This window comes from Acartia tonsa, chromosome 2, assembly GCF_053477335.1.
Source record: "Acartia tonsa isolate MP-2025a chromosome 2, ASM5347733v1, whole genome shotgun sequence".
In the NCBI taxonomy this organism is placed as follows: domain Eukaryota; kingdom Metazoa; phylum Arthropoda; class Copepoda; order Calanoida; family Acartiidae; genus Acartia; species Acartia tonsa.
This window is the reverse complement of record NC_137261.1, coordinates 51,786,894-51,808,307: the sequence shown is the minus strand read 5'-3', so window position 1 is coordinate 51,808,307 and position 21,414 is coordinate 51,786,894. Positions and strand designations below refer to the sequence as shown.

At 31.9% G+C, this 21,414-nt stretch overlaps 2 protein-coding genes across 3 annotated transcripts in view; both read left to right on the top strand.

Moving 5' to 3' along the window:
* Nucleotides 1-21,414, top strand: part of Rpn13 (regulatory particle non-ATPase 13) — a 136,956-nt gene that overhangs the window by 90,452 nt on the left and 25,090 nt on the right. The window lies entirely within an intron of this gene.
* Nucleotides 2,853-20,963, top strand: LOC145312114 (uncharacterized). The gene is made up of 5 exons (XM_080151258.1): nt 2,853-2,978; nt 13,084-13,346; nt 16,286-16,321; nt 16,776-17,127; nt 18,592-20,963. Exons 1-5 carry the CDS (start codon nt 2,957-2,959, stop codon nt 19,320-19,322), a joined length of 1,404 nt encoding a protein of 467 aa, XP_080007384.1. The 5' UTR covers nt 2,853-2,956; the 3' UTR covers nt 19,323-20,963.

Sequence of the window (21,414 nt, the reverse complement as noted above, 5' to 3'; positions counted from 1 at the left end):
GAAATACAAATTTCTTCGGATAGCAAAGAAAAAAAAACATTAGATTAATTCCGGTTTTGTTTGCTCCGAGACGCTAGCTTTATGGTTTCAGAGCCATTCTCGAAATCATAACCAAAGCTCTGCTAATGCAAAAACAAGGATGACAAAATCCATAAGAAAAAGCTCTGAAATCAAAATAAAGAGCAAAAGAACAGTAATTCTTGTAGAGTGTGAGAACTTTATAATCAAAACATTATTTTGTAAGTCTAAACAAAACTGTACATACATAAATTTGTTGCAAATCGTACCTTACTGTTATAATGCAAATTTTAAACCCCGCCCACCAAAAAAATTACTTTTTCTTTTTAAATCTAAAATACAAAAAGTTTGTTAGATCAAACCTCATCGGGCAAAGCCCCTAGAGGCTAGGGGCGAAGCAACACTATCTGTCTCACATTTGTTTTTTATTAACAAAGCTTATCTATGATTCGAAATTGCCGTCTGTTTTCTCTTCAATGTTCCTAAATTTAACAATTGCTCTAAATTTTCTTGTCCGTATTCTTATCCATGATTGTTTTGTGTTCCGCTACTTATGGATGTTACAAGCCCTCATAAACTATGATGGAATTTTCCGTAAGAATATTCAACAGAATCAAATTCATAATCATACCGTATTATTACATGAATCAGAATTTGCATACGAAATACTGCCTCACCAAAAACCCTCAAAAACTAAAAAAAATTTTTTTTTTAAATATCTACAGCATGATGCAATTCCCCCTTGGTATTGCATTTCTATTTAGCTGTAAAAAATAGTGTCCGGTGTACCCTTCCTCCTTACTCCACTCATTTTCCTCCTTTCCATGTTATGATTCTCCCCCTCAAATTATCGGGTCCCTCCCTCGGCCCTTTCCTAGCCACAGGCAGTAAACAGTGGGTAAATAGTAGATATAGTATACCTAGATACCTACTCAGTAAATTTGACCAATAATAACACAGTAAGGGACAAGGACATCGAAGGTCATAGGTAGGGGGCAATTACTTTTCTCCCCCATAAAAATTTTTTTGGAGGTGGTACCTTTAATGGTAAAAATTTGAGGAAACTTTTACCTTCTTGGTCAAGAAATAGCTCGCTATATTACTAGTTAGAATGTGTGCACATTTGGTACGAAATTGCAGTTCTTTTGATTTTATTCATATATAAAAGTCAGCAATAAATAGTCATTTTTGGGATGAAATAAGCATCTACGGTAATACATCTATTGGTTAAATATATATATATTTTACTATCAGAGTTTGAACGCGTATAGAGTTAGTAGAGTATTCAGTGAGTTGACAGCCTCTGTCATGCACACAACATGCGCTGGACAAAGTCTTGACTTTCCACCCACGTGATTGTCAACTGTTAAAAAATAGTTATTTATCAGATCGTATTATAGACAGCTTTCCGCGGATATTGATGTGAAAAATTAAAGATTAAAACCAGTTTTGTTAGGCCTGAGGGGCCATAGGCTCTGGCTAACAAAACTGGTATCATTTTTATAATTTTCATTTAATACTCGTGGAAAATTGTCTGTTATAAAATGCCATACTTAATTTTTCAGTATGGCTGAGAACCGGTGCCAATCAAGCGGATATTAATCGGTTTCGAAGCCATACTCGAAAATACTTTCCAAAGCTTTTTGAAAATATCAGTTTTAACTAACAACTAAATTAGAAGTGTTTATATTTTGTGACTAAAAAAAAGTTATCGAATTTTTAGAGTGTTTACGCAAGATTGAAAGTGATTTTAGAATTAAGACAGACAAGACTCAATTACAACAGGGAGGGAGGGGGCATTGGACTGTAAATCACAATTGAATATATTTTAAAAAGAAATTATTCTTGGTTTAAGATTTTTGGATATTTATATTAAATCTTCAGTAGTGGGTTCAAAATAATTGTTTCTAAACTTTTCAACCGGTAACTTCAATTGTTATCATAGAGGATGTACATTAATTTATTGTTCATTATCTTATCCCTCGAAATCCCTGAGTTTAAGTAGCTTTCTTCCTTATTTATGAATGTCTCTTTATTCTCTTACAGAGTAATTACAACATATGTATGCAAGTAAATGTACAGTACATATTTGATATGTTTTGTTTATAGTTAAATGCGAATGAAAAATCTAAAATATTTTAATTGTCCAATTTACAAGGATGACAAAATCCATGAGTTGTGCAGCACAAAATAAAATGGAATTTAGAAACGGACAAAGTGAGTTATAAAACAGATGTTCAGTTATCCTAACAAAGAACAAAAATAGAGACAATAAGCAAAAACGCAAAGAAAATCAAGGAACCCTAAGAAAATAAGGTTGATGTCTTGAAAAGTGACCGACAGACAGACGGACAAAACAATGTTTGGACTAGAAGCATATATGTTACAGGAATCATCACTCAAAATTTAAGCTGTCTATCATCAATAGCATCCGAGAAAATATTATTTTCCCCATAGCGTTACGGATTGATGTACGGACAGACAACGTGAATTAAAGAGTAGTTTCACCATTTTTTAAAAAAGTAAACAATGTTCCTTTTTTGGAGTGCTGCCAGTTATACAACTGGCAAAAGTATAACGTATGTATTTTTGACAATCTAAAAAATTTTACTTGCTTTGAAACAAAATATTATTGGGAATATATTTCCATCTGGTAAAGATTTTTATTTTAACAACAAATATTGCAAATTATACAGCTAAAATTGAAATTGACAAAAAAATACACCAAAAAGGAACCGGTATTTTTCCTAGTTGTGGAAACGGTAGCTTTTTTCTTTAGTTCATATTTTTCTCTTTTAAATATGCTATAAAGATTATTTTATAAACATTATTTCAGATTAGAAAAGTAAAAATTATTTAAGTGATTTACTTAAACAGAAAAGAATGTGTTAAATGTTATTTTGATTTATTTGATGTTGTTATTAAATATGATCACTTAATGGAGCTCAGATTTATTTTAGGTAAGTCTTTTACACTATAGTATGGCTTTAAAAACCGATTAATATCCGCTAGATTAGAACTGGTTCTGAGCTAAACTAAAAAATCATGCATAGTATCGTATTACAAACAATTTTTTGCGAATAATAAAATAAAGATTACAAAATTTATACCAGTTCCGTCCCACGGGGCTAACAAAACTATTATTAATCTTATAATTTTTCAATTTACTATCCCGGAAAATTCAGGGGCGTCCAAGCTTTTTTATTTGGGGGGGGGGGTAAAATTTTGAAAATAAAAATTTTTGTGGGGGGGGGGGGTAATCTTTATTTCATAGAGGCTTTTTTTTATTTGGGGGAGGGGTACTCACCCCTTTACCACAACCCCCCCCCCTTGGACGTCTATGTCGGAAATGCTGATTATAATACAATGCGACAAATAACTATCATGCCTTCTGAAAAAGAGGCATATAGTTTTTGCCTTTTCCGCCAATTTAAAACAAGAATTTTAATGCTTCCTCGTAATTTGTATGGCTTAAAGGACCTCCAAAACAATAGTCTAAAAAAAAACACATTTCAAAACTTTGTTTTTCTTGTCTATTTTTCACAAAAGCATAATAAACCAAATTTTTATTTTACCCAACCTAAAATATTTGACCAAATGTGTTGTAAAAGTTTATTGGAAATGTGATGAATGATGAAAAGGGAAATATCTGGAGATATTTGAATCTGAATTTATTATTAAAGGTCAACCAACCCTTGCTTGCTTTACAAGCCATCATAAAATATTAACCCCGGAAGTGAGACTGTTGTTTATAAAAACTAATATAAAAAATATTATAAAACAAACTATATTATAGGATAATTTAAACCTTTCACGTTTTTTTTCTGTTTCCTATGTGTTTATTCACCTTTCTTGAAAATCATTTCACACTAAATTTTTATCTGCGGTTTCCTTCAAGTGAATATAGAACCCCCCTTCCTCATTTTTAAATAAATTTTAAAAAAGGGAGGGTAGTTTTCGTTTTTTGTTACTTTGGGACTGGGTCTGGTTTTCTTGCATTGGGCACTTTAAATATAAAGGGGATGTTTTAGCGTTCGATAGGAACTTTGAAGGAAAGAGTGTTAGATCTCTTAAACCTTATTTTTTCTTAATTATTTTCAATAATATATGTTGATTGTGAGAATGAAACTTCATTTAAGATTTATGACTACATGATTATCTTTTGGAATATATTTTCTATTTCCCCACGTGGATGTTTTTTTTTGTTTCACCATTATTTTTTTTACACATTGCCCAGGGCATTTTTACAGTCTGTCAATTTTGGCGGCTAAAATTTGTGCTTTAATTTAATTTTTGGGTCAAGGTAAATTAATAACCTACATATTTTTAAATAGCAGGACGTCTGCCTGTCTATATGCACAATAAGATATCGTAAAATGCTGAACAGAACGTTTTACATTAGTCCAGGGAAGGCTTGATATTTGAAAGGGATAAGAAAAAAATTGTTGATTTTAACAATAGCAAAAATTGTGTTCGGCTGTTGTTTTTAGATAATTTATTTCAAGGTAGATTTTTTTAGTATGGCTAAGAACCGTTAAATCGGTTTCGAAGCCATACTGGAAAAACCTTTGTTGTACTTACATCAGCATGCCATATTGTCCTTAGATTTAATTCTTAAACATAAATACAAAAGGATATTTGATATTTGAATTACATAATTTGTCGATGTACAAACCAACCACAATTGTAGAAAAACTTCGCTTTTCGATAAGATATCAAATAAAATATATTAATTTTAAAAATCTTCCAAATAAAAAATTACCCAGTTCTGTTTCATGTAATATTTTAGACTTTAATTAAATTATGAGCTATGCATAACATCAGCCTTGTTAACCTAATTATAAAAAATTAGCATGTTAACAAAGATTTAAAAATGCACACGAGCGAAGCAAAATTTACTGATAGAAAATTCGATGCATTATATATAAAGCTTTAAACAGGATTTTTAGAAACGACAAATAGCGTAATTATAAGACTCTATTATAAAAATATTCGCTTTTTAAATGGTGCCTAATCCACCTAGAAATCACTAATCATAAGGACAATTTATCATTCAAATTTATTCAACAAGTTTTTAGTGAACATAAGGTTCTTAAAGGTAAATTGCTAGAGTTGCTCCTCTTTCTAATTTATGCCTAACAGGACGATTCTAACAGGAATAGGGGGAAGGCTACTGTGAAAATACGACGGAACGCCCCCTAAGAGGCGTTGCTACGAAAGGGTGTATACCCAAAAGAACAGCTAGCTATAGAGGTTTTAATGACATACAGACTGATAAACATAATCTAATTATAGAAATGCCTTACATATAAAAATTGTGACTAATTTGCATTTGTTCAATTATTTATTTGAGAGGGCTGGGTCGGAATCAAATGTTTGTGTAACATGGGGTGAGCAGTTATTGTAAGTTCCCATTTTGTTCAACACATATTTTGTACAAAGGGATTTCTCACGAGTTTAAAAATATTTGTAATAAAAAAATAGAGAAATTCATGATACCCAATATCAATTAATCTTTTAGACACTGTATTTTAGTAGTTATTTGTCCTTGTACTTTTAAAACTTGATTACATATTCTGTCCACTGGTTGTCTGTCGTATTATGGTGCATGACACTCTTAATTAGTTGCAAACTTGGGATGCAAATTAATTAGTTTCAATAACAAGCTTCACAATTGAGGGAGGCGTGGCCCGGGCCACTGGGAAAGGATTTGTTTGGGGGGTAAGTGTCGCACTGTGAAATGTTAGTAGATTTTTTGCATAAATATAAAATGTTTTTATTGGAGTATTTAAATTTGCAATTTCATGATAAAATGGTATATATTCCTTTGAAGATTGTTGTTATTCCATAAGGAATAAATATGTTTTGAAAGTTAACTCAAAATCAAAGAATATATTTTTCTCATTTTTTTATACCAACCTAATTATCACTTTTTACTTTTTAACTTACTAACAGCTACCCCCATAGAGAATCTAGGGGAACTTACATTTTAGATTTAAAAAGAAAAAGAAAGAAAGAAAGTTTTTGGGGTGGTATTTTTGTTCTGGGAGTGTTTTCTATTGGGAGGGTGAAGGTACCCTCTCCCAAATTGTTTTGATCCTTCACAAAACCCATGTTTACATGCTTCACTGTATCGGTCAAGCAAATAAAAGATATTTTTTTGCTAAAAACCCAAAGAAAAAAAGTCAATTTATGAAAAAGCTATGATTTTGGGGACTATTTTAATTTACAGACTAATATCCCCTCCCTCCCTTCACACTGCATAATTGTTCCCAAGCATTGTGTTTTTGTGTGTAAGTTTGTCTGTGTGTGTGAGTATGTGTGTGTGTGTGTGTGTGTGCGTGTATACCTAGGTATAACATTCTGCATTATCATACCTTGTTGTACAACAATCTTAAACTATTTCATAAATAATCAAAAACAAAATTTAGGCTTTAAAATTTCAAAAAAAGTATCTTAAAATTGTTTACTATGCATTTAGTCTTTTCTTTTTCTCGCAAAAGGTTCTCTCATTCGCTGGCTTGCAAACTTTAGGGACTGTTAGATCTATTTGGTTGATTAATAAGACATAGTTTCATAGGATTTGGACTTAAGTATTTATGATGTAGACTGAGACACCTTTGTATAGCCACTAGGGCCATCAAGCTTTACGTTCAAGCACATTATGACTTGACCATCTATTTGCATGGTACATTAGCAGTGTCTAAGTTAATCCAATAATGATTAGTGAATAGTGTGTGTGAGTTTTTGTGTGTGTGATTATGTGTGTGTGTGTGTGTGTGTGTGAGTGTGTGTATTCCTAGGTATAACATTCTGCATTATCATTCCTGGATGTACAACAATCTTAAACTATTTCATTTCCAAAAAGTTAATCTAAAAATTGGCGAAACTGATTACTATGGCATTTAGTCTTTTCTATTTCTCGCAAAAGATTCTCTCATTTGGGACTAAATCTATTTATTGGGTATATTAAATTATTTTTCTATATCTTATCCCTTAAGATCCCTGCAAGAACGTGCAAGGGGTGTTTACCCCCCTCCAACTCCCAAAAAATGGGGTATCATAGACATCCCCAAAATGTTTGAAATAAATCAGATAATTCCCATTCTCCCAAAATATAAAAACCCTCACCCCCAAAAAAAACCTTGAACATCCTGGATCTCTAAAAAACCTAGCCATGATTACGATATTGTAAGACCTAAGAATTAACCTATTTGTAGGATAACTTTGCTGATATATAATAGGTGAGAGTTGCTTACATAACTAATTATATATATATTGTTGTCTAACTATGTTCAGTGTTCACATATCATTCTATTTGGTACAACCGAAGCTTTTCTACAGTTAGAGTATGTTAATACGTACGTACGTACGTTCGTTAGATCTGATCGTTACTTTAGGCCTGTTAGAATTATTCTATGATTTTCAACTTTGTAGCATAATTCCAATAACAGTAAGGTAAAATTTATAAATTGCAGCAGGTTATGATCATTTCATTTAAGACCGTTTGCCCGTTTTAAAAATGATGTTATTCTTCTTTTTAAACTCCAGCATCCTATGTTTAAGTAATTTTAGGATAGATTAATACATATTTTTTGTTCAGACATTATCTTGTCCTTAATATTAAATATATTGCTCTATATTTGTCAATGTTTGTTTATCTATCCAAAATGTTGAGCTTCGCTTACATGGCAATTGTCATCCTAGTTTATTACAAGAACATTATGCAATATCTACCTAATTTATTGCACATTTCAAGAGGTTGCAGGATTACAAGTTTGGTCATCACATGTAAGATAGTAAGGTTACTTTTTGTTTGTTTGTCGTAAAATTTAGTAAGCTTTTTGTTTATGTATCCTTTCAGATCTTGCAAACTAATAGTTCTATAATTTTAGGATTTCACATAGTTTTATGCTATTTATAGGCTTCGATAATGAAGGCATGTTGGAGATAATTAATTTATTGTTTATATTTTATTATTTGTGGAAATTGTCTGTAATACGATGCTAAATATGATTTTTTTTAGTATGGCTAAGAATCTGTTCTAATACAGCGGATTTTAATCGGTTTCGAAGCCATGCTGAAAATAATATTACTTTTTTAAGTGCAGTAACTCTTGGTCTCCTAACGTTCGTTTTTTCTAGTTTACATGAATATAAAAAAGTAATTTAAAATCTTGAAAAATCACAATCGTACTAGTAAAAACTACAAGATCGTACTATGCCATATTATTTTTTTTATATTTTGCGTACTTTTTCTTTAATTTTAACAGCCTATGAAATCAATTTTATTATCTATTTGGTCGTCAAGATTCAATTACAAAATTTATATTCTTGAACAAATAACAATATGTAGTAATTTGCATGGATCTTAAGGGATAAGACTATACATTGTTTAACTCCCCCCCCCCCCATTATGACAAACATTGCTAGATTATACTAACTTAAAGCCCCTACAGTTTTGAAGCCAACAAATATGAGATAGTGTTTGTATATCATTGGAGACCGGTATGATTTTAAATGACACGTTAAGAACAATAAATATTTAGCAGTTCAGTATCGAAACAGACATATAGATAGACATCCTGTTACTCTTATATAAGAATTAATTTGTAAAAAGAGATGGATATTTTCGAGTGCATTTATAAACTTACAAACATGAAAAGATGAAGAAAAAACATTTTTTATTTGAAATATAACGCAAAACATGAAATTGCGATGTATGATTTTTAGATTTAAATTGAAAACAAAACAATCAAAAACAATCAAAATTCAAAACTCAATTTTCATTAATTGAAAATAAAAAAGGAGCCTTTTAGATATTATTTTTATTATAAACAAGGATCACGGCCAAATCGTTAGGACAATTCTAACACGGCTAAATTAATTAACAATAAAATCTTTCCGTTACGGCCTGACCCTAATTATAGAAAATCTTCGCTTTTAAGAAGACAACGGTCTGAATCTTTAATGGGCTGACAAAGTACATAATTATAATATATATACAACTAGAGCTGCGTCACTAAATTTGTGATTTGAAATAGGGGTCTAAATAGGGGTCTATCTCGAGTCTTATTTAACTACTGAAATATAAAAAAAAAAGATTTTTAAAACGTAATATAATTGAACTTTAAGAAGCAATTGAATAGTGGGTATTTGCATTTGTACTTTTTAAATTCGCACACATTCTCAGTATACAGTGTATCTGTCCCCCTAAATTTGTGACAGTTTGAAATGGCACCATATGTAAAGACTCGCCTTAGACGTAAATTTTTCGTCACAAAATGAAAACAAGGATGGCGGCCAATGGGCCATTTACAAATGTATGTCATCATGTAATATAAAGCAGTAAGTTGTGTGTGTGCTTATCCACTGAGATCGTAAAATTGGACCGAATCTTTAACGAGAAAGTCAGGTTCCCCACCTATCCGTATGGAAAGTGGGTCAAAGTTAATCATAGAGAAGCTTCGCTTCCAAAAATAGGTAAATGACGCACAGACGATAGAAAATGCAATTTTGCAATCATATGATCACTTTTAGGGTTCAATGCGTCATGTGAAATAGAATATAGATTACAAAGTTTAGGAAAGGTTATAAAATACAGGTTTAAACAGTTTAGAGGCAGGAAGTTAGAGGACATTGGGCTGTTTATTATACTAGTCCCCAAACTCTTATATAACATTTTCTTATACGTTAGCTAACCAACTTTGGGGACTTTTATTGAATTTTGATTTGTTGGTTTATTAAGTTGAGTGTTCAAACGTTTAAACCACCAATTGTTATCTTCAGAAAGGGGTAATTTTGTACATCAATTTATAAGCCATTGTCTTATCCCTTTAGATCCTGAGACTAAACAGTTTAGACTCTAGAGGTTGGCAAAGATATAATAAGTTTACAGAAACTGATAAGTTTACAGAATCTTAAGGGATAAGACAGTGGACGTTAAATTTATTTAGATCCTCAATTATGATCAAAATTACACAGAATAAAATTATTGGTGGAAAGGTTTGTACCGTCCAATCAAGATTCAGCAAAAAAGCTCTACAAAGTTTATAAGCCAACGAATGAGAGAAAGTGCATCACAAAACTTTGGGGACAGTCAACTGTAAAAAAAAAAAAAATTAAGTAAAAGTTAATTTGATTTGAGAAAGTTTTAAAGTTTTGACATTTAAATTTATAGACCTAGAAACTAATTATATTTTATTACAAATTGTTGTTAATTAGTAGTTTCATTGTTTAATTACCCATTAAGGTATAAGTTTTAAAAAAAAATTCTGCAAAGACAATTATGTCCACACAAAGCGAAGAAAGACTAAGTTGTGACAGACAAAACAATGTGTAGACTAGATGTGCATATGTCATAGGAATCTTCACTGAAAATTTAAGCTGTCTATTTTTAGTAACAGCCAAGAAAATCACATTCCTTCCATAGCGTTACGGACTTACTGACTGACGGACAGACAAATTTGATTAAAAAGTAGCTTTGCTACTATAAAAGGAAAAATACGAACACAGTAATAGTGTCTGACTGATTATGACGTAACAAAAAAAATTAGCCAATGAGAGGCCATAATAAATTTTACCATTGGTCAATAACGGCCTCTCATTGGCTAATTTTTTTGTTACGTCATAATCAGTCAGACACTATTACTGTGTTCGAAAAATACATTTTTTCTGATGAAACAATTATAATTTTATTATAGGACATAGTTTATTGCATAATAATTAATCTAAAGTCAGGGACCTTAAGGGGTAAGACAAAGGGCAATAAATTAATAAATACCCCCAAATTATGGTGACAAAATATTATTGGTGGAAAAGTTTGAACACTTAGGGTTTGTACAACTCAATCAAGATTTAATAAAAGTCTCAATAGATAATGTGAAAACTTTGAAACCTGTACTATTTACAGTCCAATGTCCCCTCCCTCCCTGTCTAAACTAGACAAAGAAAACTGCTGTGTCTTATAAGCAATTAAATCTTATTTATGATTTTTTAAATTCCTGAGAAAACTTAAAGTTCTGCCTGATTTTTTTAACCTTTGATTAAAAGTGACGTTTAAACAAGGAATCTTATCGAAGACAATCCTTATACTAAAGTAACAGGATGTCTGTTTGTGTGTTTGTGTGGCTGTACTGAAGGATCTCGCTTACCGCTGAACCGATCAGGTTCTCCTTGACAGGGTAGATTCTCATGGGTCCCGGGAAGGTTTATAACTATTTTGGAGGAGGGTACCACCACGCTCCCAAGAGAAATGCCAAAAATTTTTTATTTTTTTTAATATATGGGAGACTTCAACGTAACATAAAGAGGTATCGTAACATAAAGAATTATCGTAGAGACTTTAACAAACAAACACACTAGAGGCCTCTAGGGGCGTAGCCGCTAGTAGACGATAAATTAATATACATTCTCAATGATTCTGTTGATTTAAATTATTGGTTGAAAGGTTTGGAGCCAACCAATCAAAATTCAATAAAAGTTCTCAACATTTTTGAGCCAACGAATAGGATAAATTTGGGGCACCACTGAAGTTTACAGTTTAAAGTCCCCTCCTCTCTTAGTTTTAGCAGGGCTCGGCAGTCATTGCCAAAAACGCGACAAGATTCAACTCCTATTGCCGATTGGGTTCGGCTAATAACTTTTTTACAGTAGCCTTAGGCTACGGCTGACAAATCCTTATGTTTAGTTGTAAAAGTAAAATGTTTATTTTGATAAAACAAATATTTAAATGCTAGACATTGTTTTACAAGCCGAGTGCAAGATAAAAAGCATGTAGGAGCGCTAGTTATACAAATTAAACATTTCTTACTTACTTTCAGGGAGGGAGGTGACTTTGAATGTAAATTATGTTTTTTAACCAATAATTTTAATCAGAAGAAGGTGTAATTTTGTTTATTGTAGATAATTCAGGTGTAAAACAATTTATTTCCATTGTCTTTTCGCTTAAAATCCCTACTTTTTTCAACCCCCCCCCCCCCCATCCTCTTCTCCATTGATGTATCCTTTCCCCTTTGTAAAGTCCTGTCTACGCCCTCTACACTTTTTAAAACACAGAATCTAAAAGGGATAAGACAATGAATAATAAATTGTTGTATGTATATTCTCAATAATAATAAACAAAATTACCCCTTTTATTATAGAAAAGTACCCAAAGTTTTTTATTTCAACGAACGAGAAAATGTTAATATAAACTTTAATTACTATTGTAATTAAGAGACAAGTGTCCCCTCCCTCCTTGACAAAAACATGATGTTAAGCACACGTCACAAGTATTTCATGAATGAAAAAATTTGTTTTAAATGCGGAAAAATTCTAAAGCGCAGCTACTCTTAAATAAATATACTTGTCTGTATTAATTAGTCTATTATGCAAAGTAGTAGGGTTTTTCAAAATGTCCTTTAAGGTCTTAAACAGAAACTATTTATTAGTTTTTATATGATTTTAGGATATTTTGTTTTTCCCTTTTACTTATTATAAAAAAAAAAACAATGGCACTTTTAAATAATTCAAATAAACCTTGTAAAAGTGTCTGACTCTGATTATGACGTAAAAAAATTAACCAATGAGTGGCCACTATAAATTTTAACAATTGGTCAATTACAGTGTAAACTGGCCTCTTATTGGCTATTGTTTAACGTCATAATCAGAGTCAGACACTTTTACTAGATTCATTCAAATTGAAATAAAATATTAAAAATTCTTTTACCTAACCCTGTGGGGCTACCTAATACCTTATATGACCTAACCTAACCTTTAAGATAATTTTTAAAAAACGGAAAATAACTCTACTTATCTTCAGTTGTTTTTTTTAATGCACTTTAAGGAAAAATACCAGAATAAATTTTTTATTGTTTTCCTTATGTGTGTATGTGAAATTTAATTATGTAAGATATGAATTTCTGTTTTTTAACCGCAATGAGATTATTATATTGTCATTTTTACAACAAAGGCTTGTTATAAAACTGTATTAACTGTTGTTTTATTGAGTACAAATAGAAGTGTCCTCGAGGTTCAAAACCCTCAACTGTATACAAAAAATACTATAAAAATATTTTATTTTCAGTGTTACTGCAAACATTACTGGGAGGTGCAGCCGTGACTGCCTCAAACGGTCAAAACTCAGCGGCCGACACACTCAGCCGGCTGTCAGATATGGGCCGCGACAAAAGATCAACATCATTCGCCGTGGAGTCGTCAACGTCCGGCGGTCTTGAGCTGTCACAATGTCTCAGCCACAGGATAGAGGCCATTGTGAGCCGAACGGCGAGCGGCAGTGTTTCCGGCTGCCAGGCGAGGCCGACTGTTATTGCCCTACCCGCACCTCAGGCATGGATGGTTAATGCGTAATTGGTGGATTTTGCCAGTTCAAGCAGGATAAGAAATATTTTTTTATGTTTCTTTCTTGAAATACTCAGGGATCTAAAGGGATAAGACAATCGCCGATAAATTGATTTACATCCCCAATTATGATAAACAAAATTACCACTTCTGTATTTTACAATTAATGGTGAAAAAGCATTGACATTGTTCTTAATGGGAGAACATGTCCATAATAATTAAATTGGGTAATTTATAGTCCAATGTCCCCTCCCTCTCTGATAAGATTCTACTTATTTTGAATCTTGGACAAAGTAGAAAAATATCTTCAACTGTTAATACATAGATGGTTTAGAATTTCGTGGATTTTACAAAAAGTGGTTGATAGATTTTTACAAGTTTTAATATTGTTTTTACAATTTTTAACATTGTTTTTGCAATTTTTAGGTTGGTTTAGGTTGGGTTATAGGGGACCGAGCGCCCGCGGCTAGGCAGGCCAGGGGACCGAGCGCTGCGGCTATGACCTTTATTAACAGTGGAGGCTACTTTCCTTATGAGGCTACTCTGTCCGGGTGCTACTTTGTCCGGAGGCTACTTTGTCCGAGGCTACTTTGTCCTTTTTTTGGGACTATTTAGGAAATGTGATTTAAACTACATCCGAATGAAACTTACCATCACACTAACATTTCTTACAATTAACTACAATTACTTAAAAGCTACCACTACTATATTAATGCCCCCCCCCCCTCCTCTTCTGCCCTCATGACCAGTTTCCTATTTATACCTAGGGGTAGAGACAAATATTTCGAGGGAGAGGATATTATACTGTAAACTATACTGATCCCCAAACTTTTATGATATGATCCCTAAAAAACTTTGTTGACTTTTATTAATCTTAATTAATCTAGCAGTTTCCAAGCTTTGCCACCAATAATTAATTATACAGAAGGTATAATTATGTTTATCATCATTGGAGATTTTACTGAACCTTGTCTTATCCCTTAAGATTCCAGAGAATTAATTTTTCTAAGATATTGAATAGTCATTATCCTAATTGGTTATCAATAATTTAGTTTTTGCGAATCTTTATCTTAGGTTTGTGAATATACTGATGCAATTTGCAAATCTCAACTTCTTGCAAATTTTGTTCCAAAATTGTTTTGCCCTTTTGACTAACTGTGCATCGCTAATCAAAGTTTAGATTCAAAATTTTGCCCGGGATAAAAGAGGATTTTTTGTCCCAACTTTTCTGGGGTATAATTTTCCTTGCAGTTGTATAGATTTATTACCCCTAGTTGGTCAATCAGACCAGGGATCTAAAGGGATAAGACAATAGACGATAAAAAGTACATCCCAGATCATGATATAAAATTACCCCATTTGTAGATCACTATTAGTAGTTGATACGTTTGGAAACTTAATGAACCAACCAAAATTTAAAGAAGCTCCCAAAGTTATTAAGCTAACAAATAAGAAAAGATTATTATAAAACTTTGGGACGTATTGTAATACAAATTCCAATGTCCCCTCCCTCCCTACAATCCAATAAAATAATGAGCACAACTTAAAAATGACGTTTGTCTAATATTTTACTTGCAGTTGAATAGATTTATTAATCAAGATGGACATCTAGACACAATAATCCGTCAAAACTATTTTTAATATTTTCTATTATATTTACTATTCACATTCAGTCTTATATAATTTAATCCCATATTACAACAGACAAAATTTACATTTAAATATGTACACATTCTATTAATTGGTCGGATTGTTCCTAAAAATTGTTCCTATTGGTCAAATTAAAGTATTGATCATCTAGACTTTCTATATTTATTATGCAGTTAATGTATCTAAAGTGTGTCTTTGTGCTAGGATAAAAAGTTGTAAGTGCACTTTAAAAAATACTTTTTAAATTTAGTACAGTCAATATAGTGATTTTAATTTTAGCAAAGTCTTTTTGATTTTACACATTATTTTATAAAATTATTTAAATAAGTTGATTTCCAACATATTTTGCAACACATTTAACCAGGGGCGTTCACAGAGATTTTTCTCATGGTTTTGTTTAAGCCTTTGGGCAAATTCAATCAAGGATGTGTCTTTACTTAAATAGATTAAAAATTTAAGAAAGGATGAGATTATCCATTAAAGCGAAGCATTACAAAAGTCTGACAGTAATTAAAGAAGTAGAATGATAGTTAATTTCCTAAATACAGAATGCTTTTAAGGAACATACTTACATTTTAAGCTCCTGATCATACAGATGTTTCGCTTGTAACGTTGTACTTTATGTACATCAATCATCGATTGTACGTTTATAACATGCATGAATGAATTAAAAGAGCTATCGGGTTAAAAAGTGTTAGTTCTGATTTTTATAGTGTGTGCTGGTTAAATCTCATTGCATTTTCACTCTCTTGTACTTAAATTAGAACATTTTAGGCAAATTTTCATGTCTTTCTCTCGCATTTATGTCAGCATAAAAAAACATAAAATATTATTTTTTATCTATGTTGTCATAAATTGATTTTTAGATGTTAAGAAAATATACTTAAATCATTAACTTGTAATTTATCAAAATAACATGAAAAATCATGTAGTACTAAATTTTTTCCTGTTAAATCTAACAAAACACTTGACCGATAGGGCTCCATTTTTTGAAGGATTAACATTTGTCGTCGTGGTTTTAAGATTTTGATGCGTAGATATTGTGACAGGGGAAAATTTGTCGTCAATTATTTTGCTTATATGGACTCCATTTGTTGGTCAGTTCGTTCATCCGGTACGAGAGGAGGGGATGGGGTAAAGGGGGTGGATTGGGGGTATCGTTACTTTAGCCAGCTGCGAGTATTACTTTATTAGAGTATATGAAATCTGGTGCAATATCCAAGTAATAATATATAGATTCATTTAAACATGCATAAATCATCTATGTTGAAATATAGGCCCAGTATTCTCACGTGACACCAACACATTTCCAGGTAAAGGTTTTGTTCAAGTCAAACATACTATAAAATATTTTCCAATATTGCTTTGAAACCGTTTAATATCCCCTGGATTAGAACCGGTTCTCAGCCATACTAAAAGATCATATATAGCCTTATATTGCAGACAATTTTAATTAATTAATTACTTTTAATTGCACATATTTTATAACAAATTTAACAATAAGAAAAATGTAATTAACTTTAGTTCTAGTAAGATTAGAAATTATCTTTTGTTTTAAAAGTTTATATAAAAAATTACAGAAAGGAAATTTTTTTGTAATTTTAAATTAAATTATTACTTATCTTTCGATTTCTCTTATATTATTTTTAGGTTTGATTAAGTAAGGCCTGGTTAGTATAATTCAAGGTAGAAACGAGTAGTTAAAGGGCTCCAAAGGATTTGAATCCCGCAGGGGAAAAACATTTTAAAAACCTAATCCTGTTTCAGGTTGACCGTTGTAGCGGTTCCTGTATCAACTCCCACCACACCTGCGTCCCCACAAAGACCAGAAAGGTCAAGGTGCCGGTCATGCTCTCGGTCCGGTCCGCCGCTCCCGGCCCCACTGTCACCGAATGCGCCGAAACTGAGGTGGAGGAACACGTGGAGTGCGGCTGCGGGTGTCACATGACAGCGGATCAGTGCGATAAAGATCGAGGCCAACAGTTTTTGGCCTCCGAGTGCCGTTGTACCTGTGTTGATAGTGAGGCCCGGGACAACTGCCTGCGCAGAGGATGGTTCTGGAACCAGGATTCCTGTACCTGTATGTGTCCCAACATGCCATATCCTACCTGTCCAAGTGGTAAGCTGATTTTTTTGTGATGATTCTCCTGGTCATTTATAACTACTAAGAAGTCGGATTATTCGTTGAAGGTTTTGTTGACTAATGCATATTTACTCTGTAAATAACTTAGTCCGTCGGTCAATCTGTATTGAATATGTATTATGTACATCAAATCTTTACAGATAATAGGTGCTTTTCTAATATGTTATCATCTTAAATCCTATCTTATAAAGTAGTACGGTTTTTTACCTGAAGTTTAGGATCTCAATAACTACTGAGAACTTGTTTAAGTTCTCTGTTTTGGTTAAGCTTTACATCGGTTCTGTGATGGTACAAGCTGTTTTTTTAGATTTAAGTATTAGAATGGTTTAAGCCAGTATAATGTATTACATAATTCAAATTTTATTATTGAAAAAAAAACCTTTGTTTATTTGTAAAAGTAATAAACTTCTTTATGTAAACTGTTGAACTTTGAGATACAGCAACAAAACAAGAAATACAATACTATAAAAGCAGAATTTATATCAGACTTTTGATTTATTACAATCATAAACTTGAGTCAGAGATTCTTATACTTTGAAGTAGTGATATTGTACAGTATAGTATATTTAGGAACTAGAGTTGGCTCGATATAACTATCTCCCTATTGGCTAGTTTTCTATATGCATATATATTTCTCAATAAATCTATTTTCCTCACCCGGCATTAATATCTAAACGGAAGTAAATATTTAATAATTTAAATGATCTTAAAAAGATCTTTTAAATTATATTTTTTTCTTTACATTACCATCACCAAAGGGTTTATTATATGATTACAATTTTAGTTCAATATTTGAACACACAAAGTGTCGCCACAATCGAATTCTTTTAAAACAGTTTTCTTAGATTTGTTATATCATAAATTTAAATTTTCTTTTTTATGATTAGAAATTAAATACTTCATTATAATGTAAATAGCAACATGAAATGAAAAAAAATGAATTTATTTTTAATAAAGTAAAATAATGGGTCTTATCGTTCTGGGCAATGAGAGTTTATTATGGATTATTGGAGAACTATGAGTTTTCAACGAATATTCCTTGGAAAACTTGAGCTCGTTTATAGACATTTATTTCCTATATAGATCTGACATGGATCTTGAAGCAATTAAGCAGGCCGTTTTGTACAGGTTAAAAATTGGAAGATTTCATTAATTAAAAGTTATCGCAAATATACTTAGTAAATAATTAACAACAAATTTATAAATATACAAAAAAAGAAATTTTCTTATTAAACCCCTAAAATAGACAAGGAGAAATAAGTCCATAAATATTTGTATTATAATAATGAATGCAAGATTAATATTAAAAAACAGATGCTTTTACATTTCATCCAAAATTAAATACTATCACGGACTTATAGGCGAATATTCCCTTTGTTTTAAAGTAGCATCGCTACATTTTTCTCTTAATCAATTTAATTTTATTTTTTCTTATTTCAGGCTATGTATTCGACATGACAGAGACGTGCAAGTGCAAGTCCACAGCTGGGGGTAGCAGCGCTTTCATTGAGTTTGTCGTGGTCCTGGTGTCACTGGCCAGCATGGCTATCGTCTTCACTCTCATCCACTGTCACAAGAAGAAGATCGGACTGTTCAAGGAGCGCGAGACCGAAGATGAATTCCGCTACAGAACGAGCAGCTTCATGGTTCATGTGCGGACGCTGTCAGAGCGGCTGGACTCCACGGCTAGCAGGATCAGAATACCGTCTGGTAATGGTGTCTGGGACAACGGCCGGACGGTGAAAGTTGTTGGGATTTCGCGGATTAATAAGAACAATCGGCGCGGCAATGCGCACCATCGTGGCGAGTGTTGTGAGGAGGCGGATGAGTTGGTTCAGCTCCACAGAGAAGAGTCTTCAGGAGATGTTGAGGGTATGGCAGAGGTTGCAGAACATCCGCAACAGCAGGATCAACTGCAACTTCATAAGAAGCCCAAACAATTGAACTCTAATCAGCGGCTTGGGGAAAACCAAAGTGCTACACAAGCAGCAATGTGCCAAGGCACATCACGGCCCAGGTCGAGTAAAAATTATACGCGGCAATTAGCAATTCAAAATTCTGCGCGGGAAACGTCACCCGGTGACAAAAGTGCCAATATTAGTAGACCTGAACAAGATTTATTTTTAGAAAGTGATGAAAATGTGAAGCCTTATCGTACATTTACAGTGTAGCATTGGCATCATACAGACAATTAAATATTTTTAGTGAAATTACCTTTCAAATTTAGTACCTTTCATTCATATTGAATTTTTAATTACTTTAGTTAAAAAATGCTTATTCTTAAAGTTTAAATTAAATATTTGCCTTCAATAAAAAATAGACCTGGTATCATTCAAAAAAGATTCAATCAAGAAAAATGTCTGAAAACTTTAGTTTTCAGAAAATAGTTGAATCTCTTTTATCATGCTGTTTATCTAACCCCGCTTTTTGTAGTGCATCTACTCTGCGTTTTAGGTATGTCTGTCCGTCAGAATGTCTTAACTTAAAAGTACGTTATCTTATAGGGTTTGATACTACTGTATATTATCTTAATTTTATTATTTTCTGTTTATTTTAACAACTATTTTAATCTGATCTGTTTTGTTAACTTCGATTGCTAAGCTAGCTATGGACTTGATTGTCCTTGTATTATAAAAGTTGAAATTATTTCAAATCCTTTAACACGTTATTTTGTTTTTAGTTATTTTAGAATTGTACCTGACTATGTAAAGTATCATTTTTTTGTTAGATATTGTATTCTAAAGCCAAAGTTTTAAATTTTATTTATATATTTTGTAGGTCCTTTCACACAAATGACCTTGCATTGATAGCCAATTCCCTTCTATTTATCTATTTCTTATCCCTAACCTTACGGGGCTACATAGTACCCAATATAACCTAACCCAACCTGACTTGAAGTAATAAACAAGCAAACAAAAAAATGCCCCTCCTCCTTATTTTAGATTTATTGTAAAAAATAAGGAGGGTTCTACCCTTTCTCAACAGGGTAAATTTGTGAAAGAGCCCTTTTATAAATGTTATAAGCAATTTTATATATCTTTCATGGTAAAAATAATATATGATTCACCTAAAAAAATTGGGGAAAATGTATATATAGGATTTATTTTTGTGTAAGGAAGTAAATAATAAATAAAGTCTGAGTCTCATTAGACAAAATAGACTTTTTCCTCAAACAACATTTTATTGCAGCCTACTTTTTTTGCACAAATACATACACCCAGGATCTTAAGGGATAAGACAATGGACGCTAAATTTATGCATAATCAATAGTGAGATAAACTATACTGGTTGAAAAGTTTGTACCTATCCTAACAAACAGTAGCCTACCATTAGTAAATTAAAATGTATATTGGCCTGCCATTGGTAATTTAGCCTGTGTATTGGCCTATCATTGGTCATTTGTATTGTATGACGTCATTTTTTATAGGTACTACAAAGAGCTTCTGCTAGTTCCTATGTATTTCATTAAATAAATAATATAATATTTCAGTGACCAAACAGTATTGGAATTTGAAATTGTTCATCTTTTTATTTACTTTACAGTTGATAGTAGAGGATTAAGGGATTTGTTAAAATGAAGATTTTCAAAATTAATCAATTTGCTTTTCATTTTTTTTACAAATAAAAAAAATACCATTACTTATTAATAGATTGTAAAAAAAAACATTTTTGTAAAAACCCTAAATCATTGATTATTTAAATAATTCTTAGATTATTTGCTTTTAGTTGAATATTTAATCTATTTATTTTATTCTTTGCATTGAATGTATTATCTTATTGTTATCCTCAAATTTAATAAAGATTTAATTATAGTTTGCAGATTTTTATTAATATTTATAATAACTAGTGCCTACACCAGCTAGCAAGTAGGGGCTAGAAAAATAGCTAAAAGTCATCCTAAGACTTAAAATCTAAAAACAAAATGGACTAAAAGTACAATACAGGGGCCTGTGTGAAGTCTCCCTAAAAATGAGAACTCAATCGCTTTAGTAATTATGGAAATCTTAACTTCTTAAGATTCAGACAAAAAACCTTACTACTTTATATGATAGGTTTATTATCCTAGATGACCAATCAGACACAATAGAATTTTGTCCAGCATGCAAAGCTTTATCATAAATTGATGTGCACCCCTAATAACGCTCACATAATATATCCCTAGGGCCTTAAAAATTAATTTCTTGCTGTCAACAATTTTTAGCATTACTTTGAATTGGCATGACTGTGGCGGCTTTTAGACTGCTACTATGAAATGCATTTTTT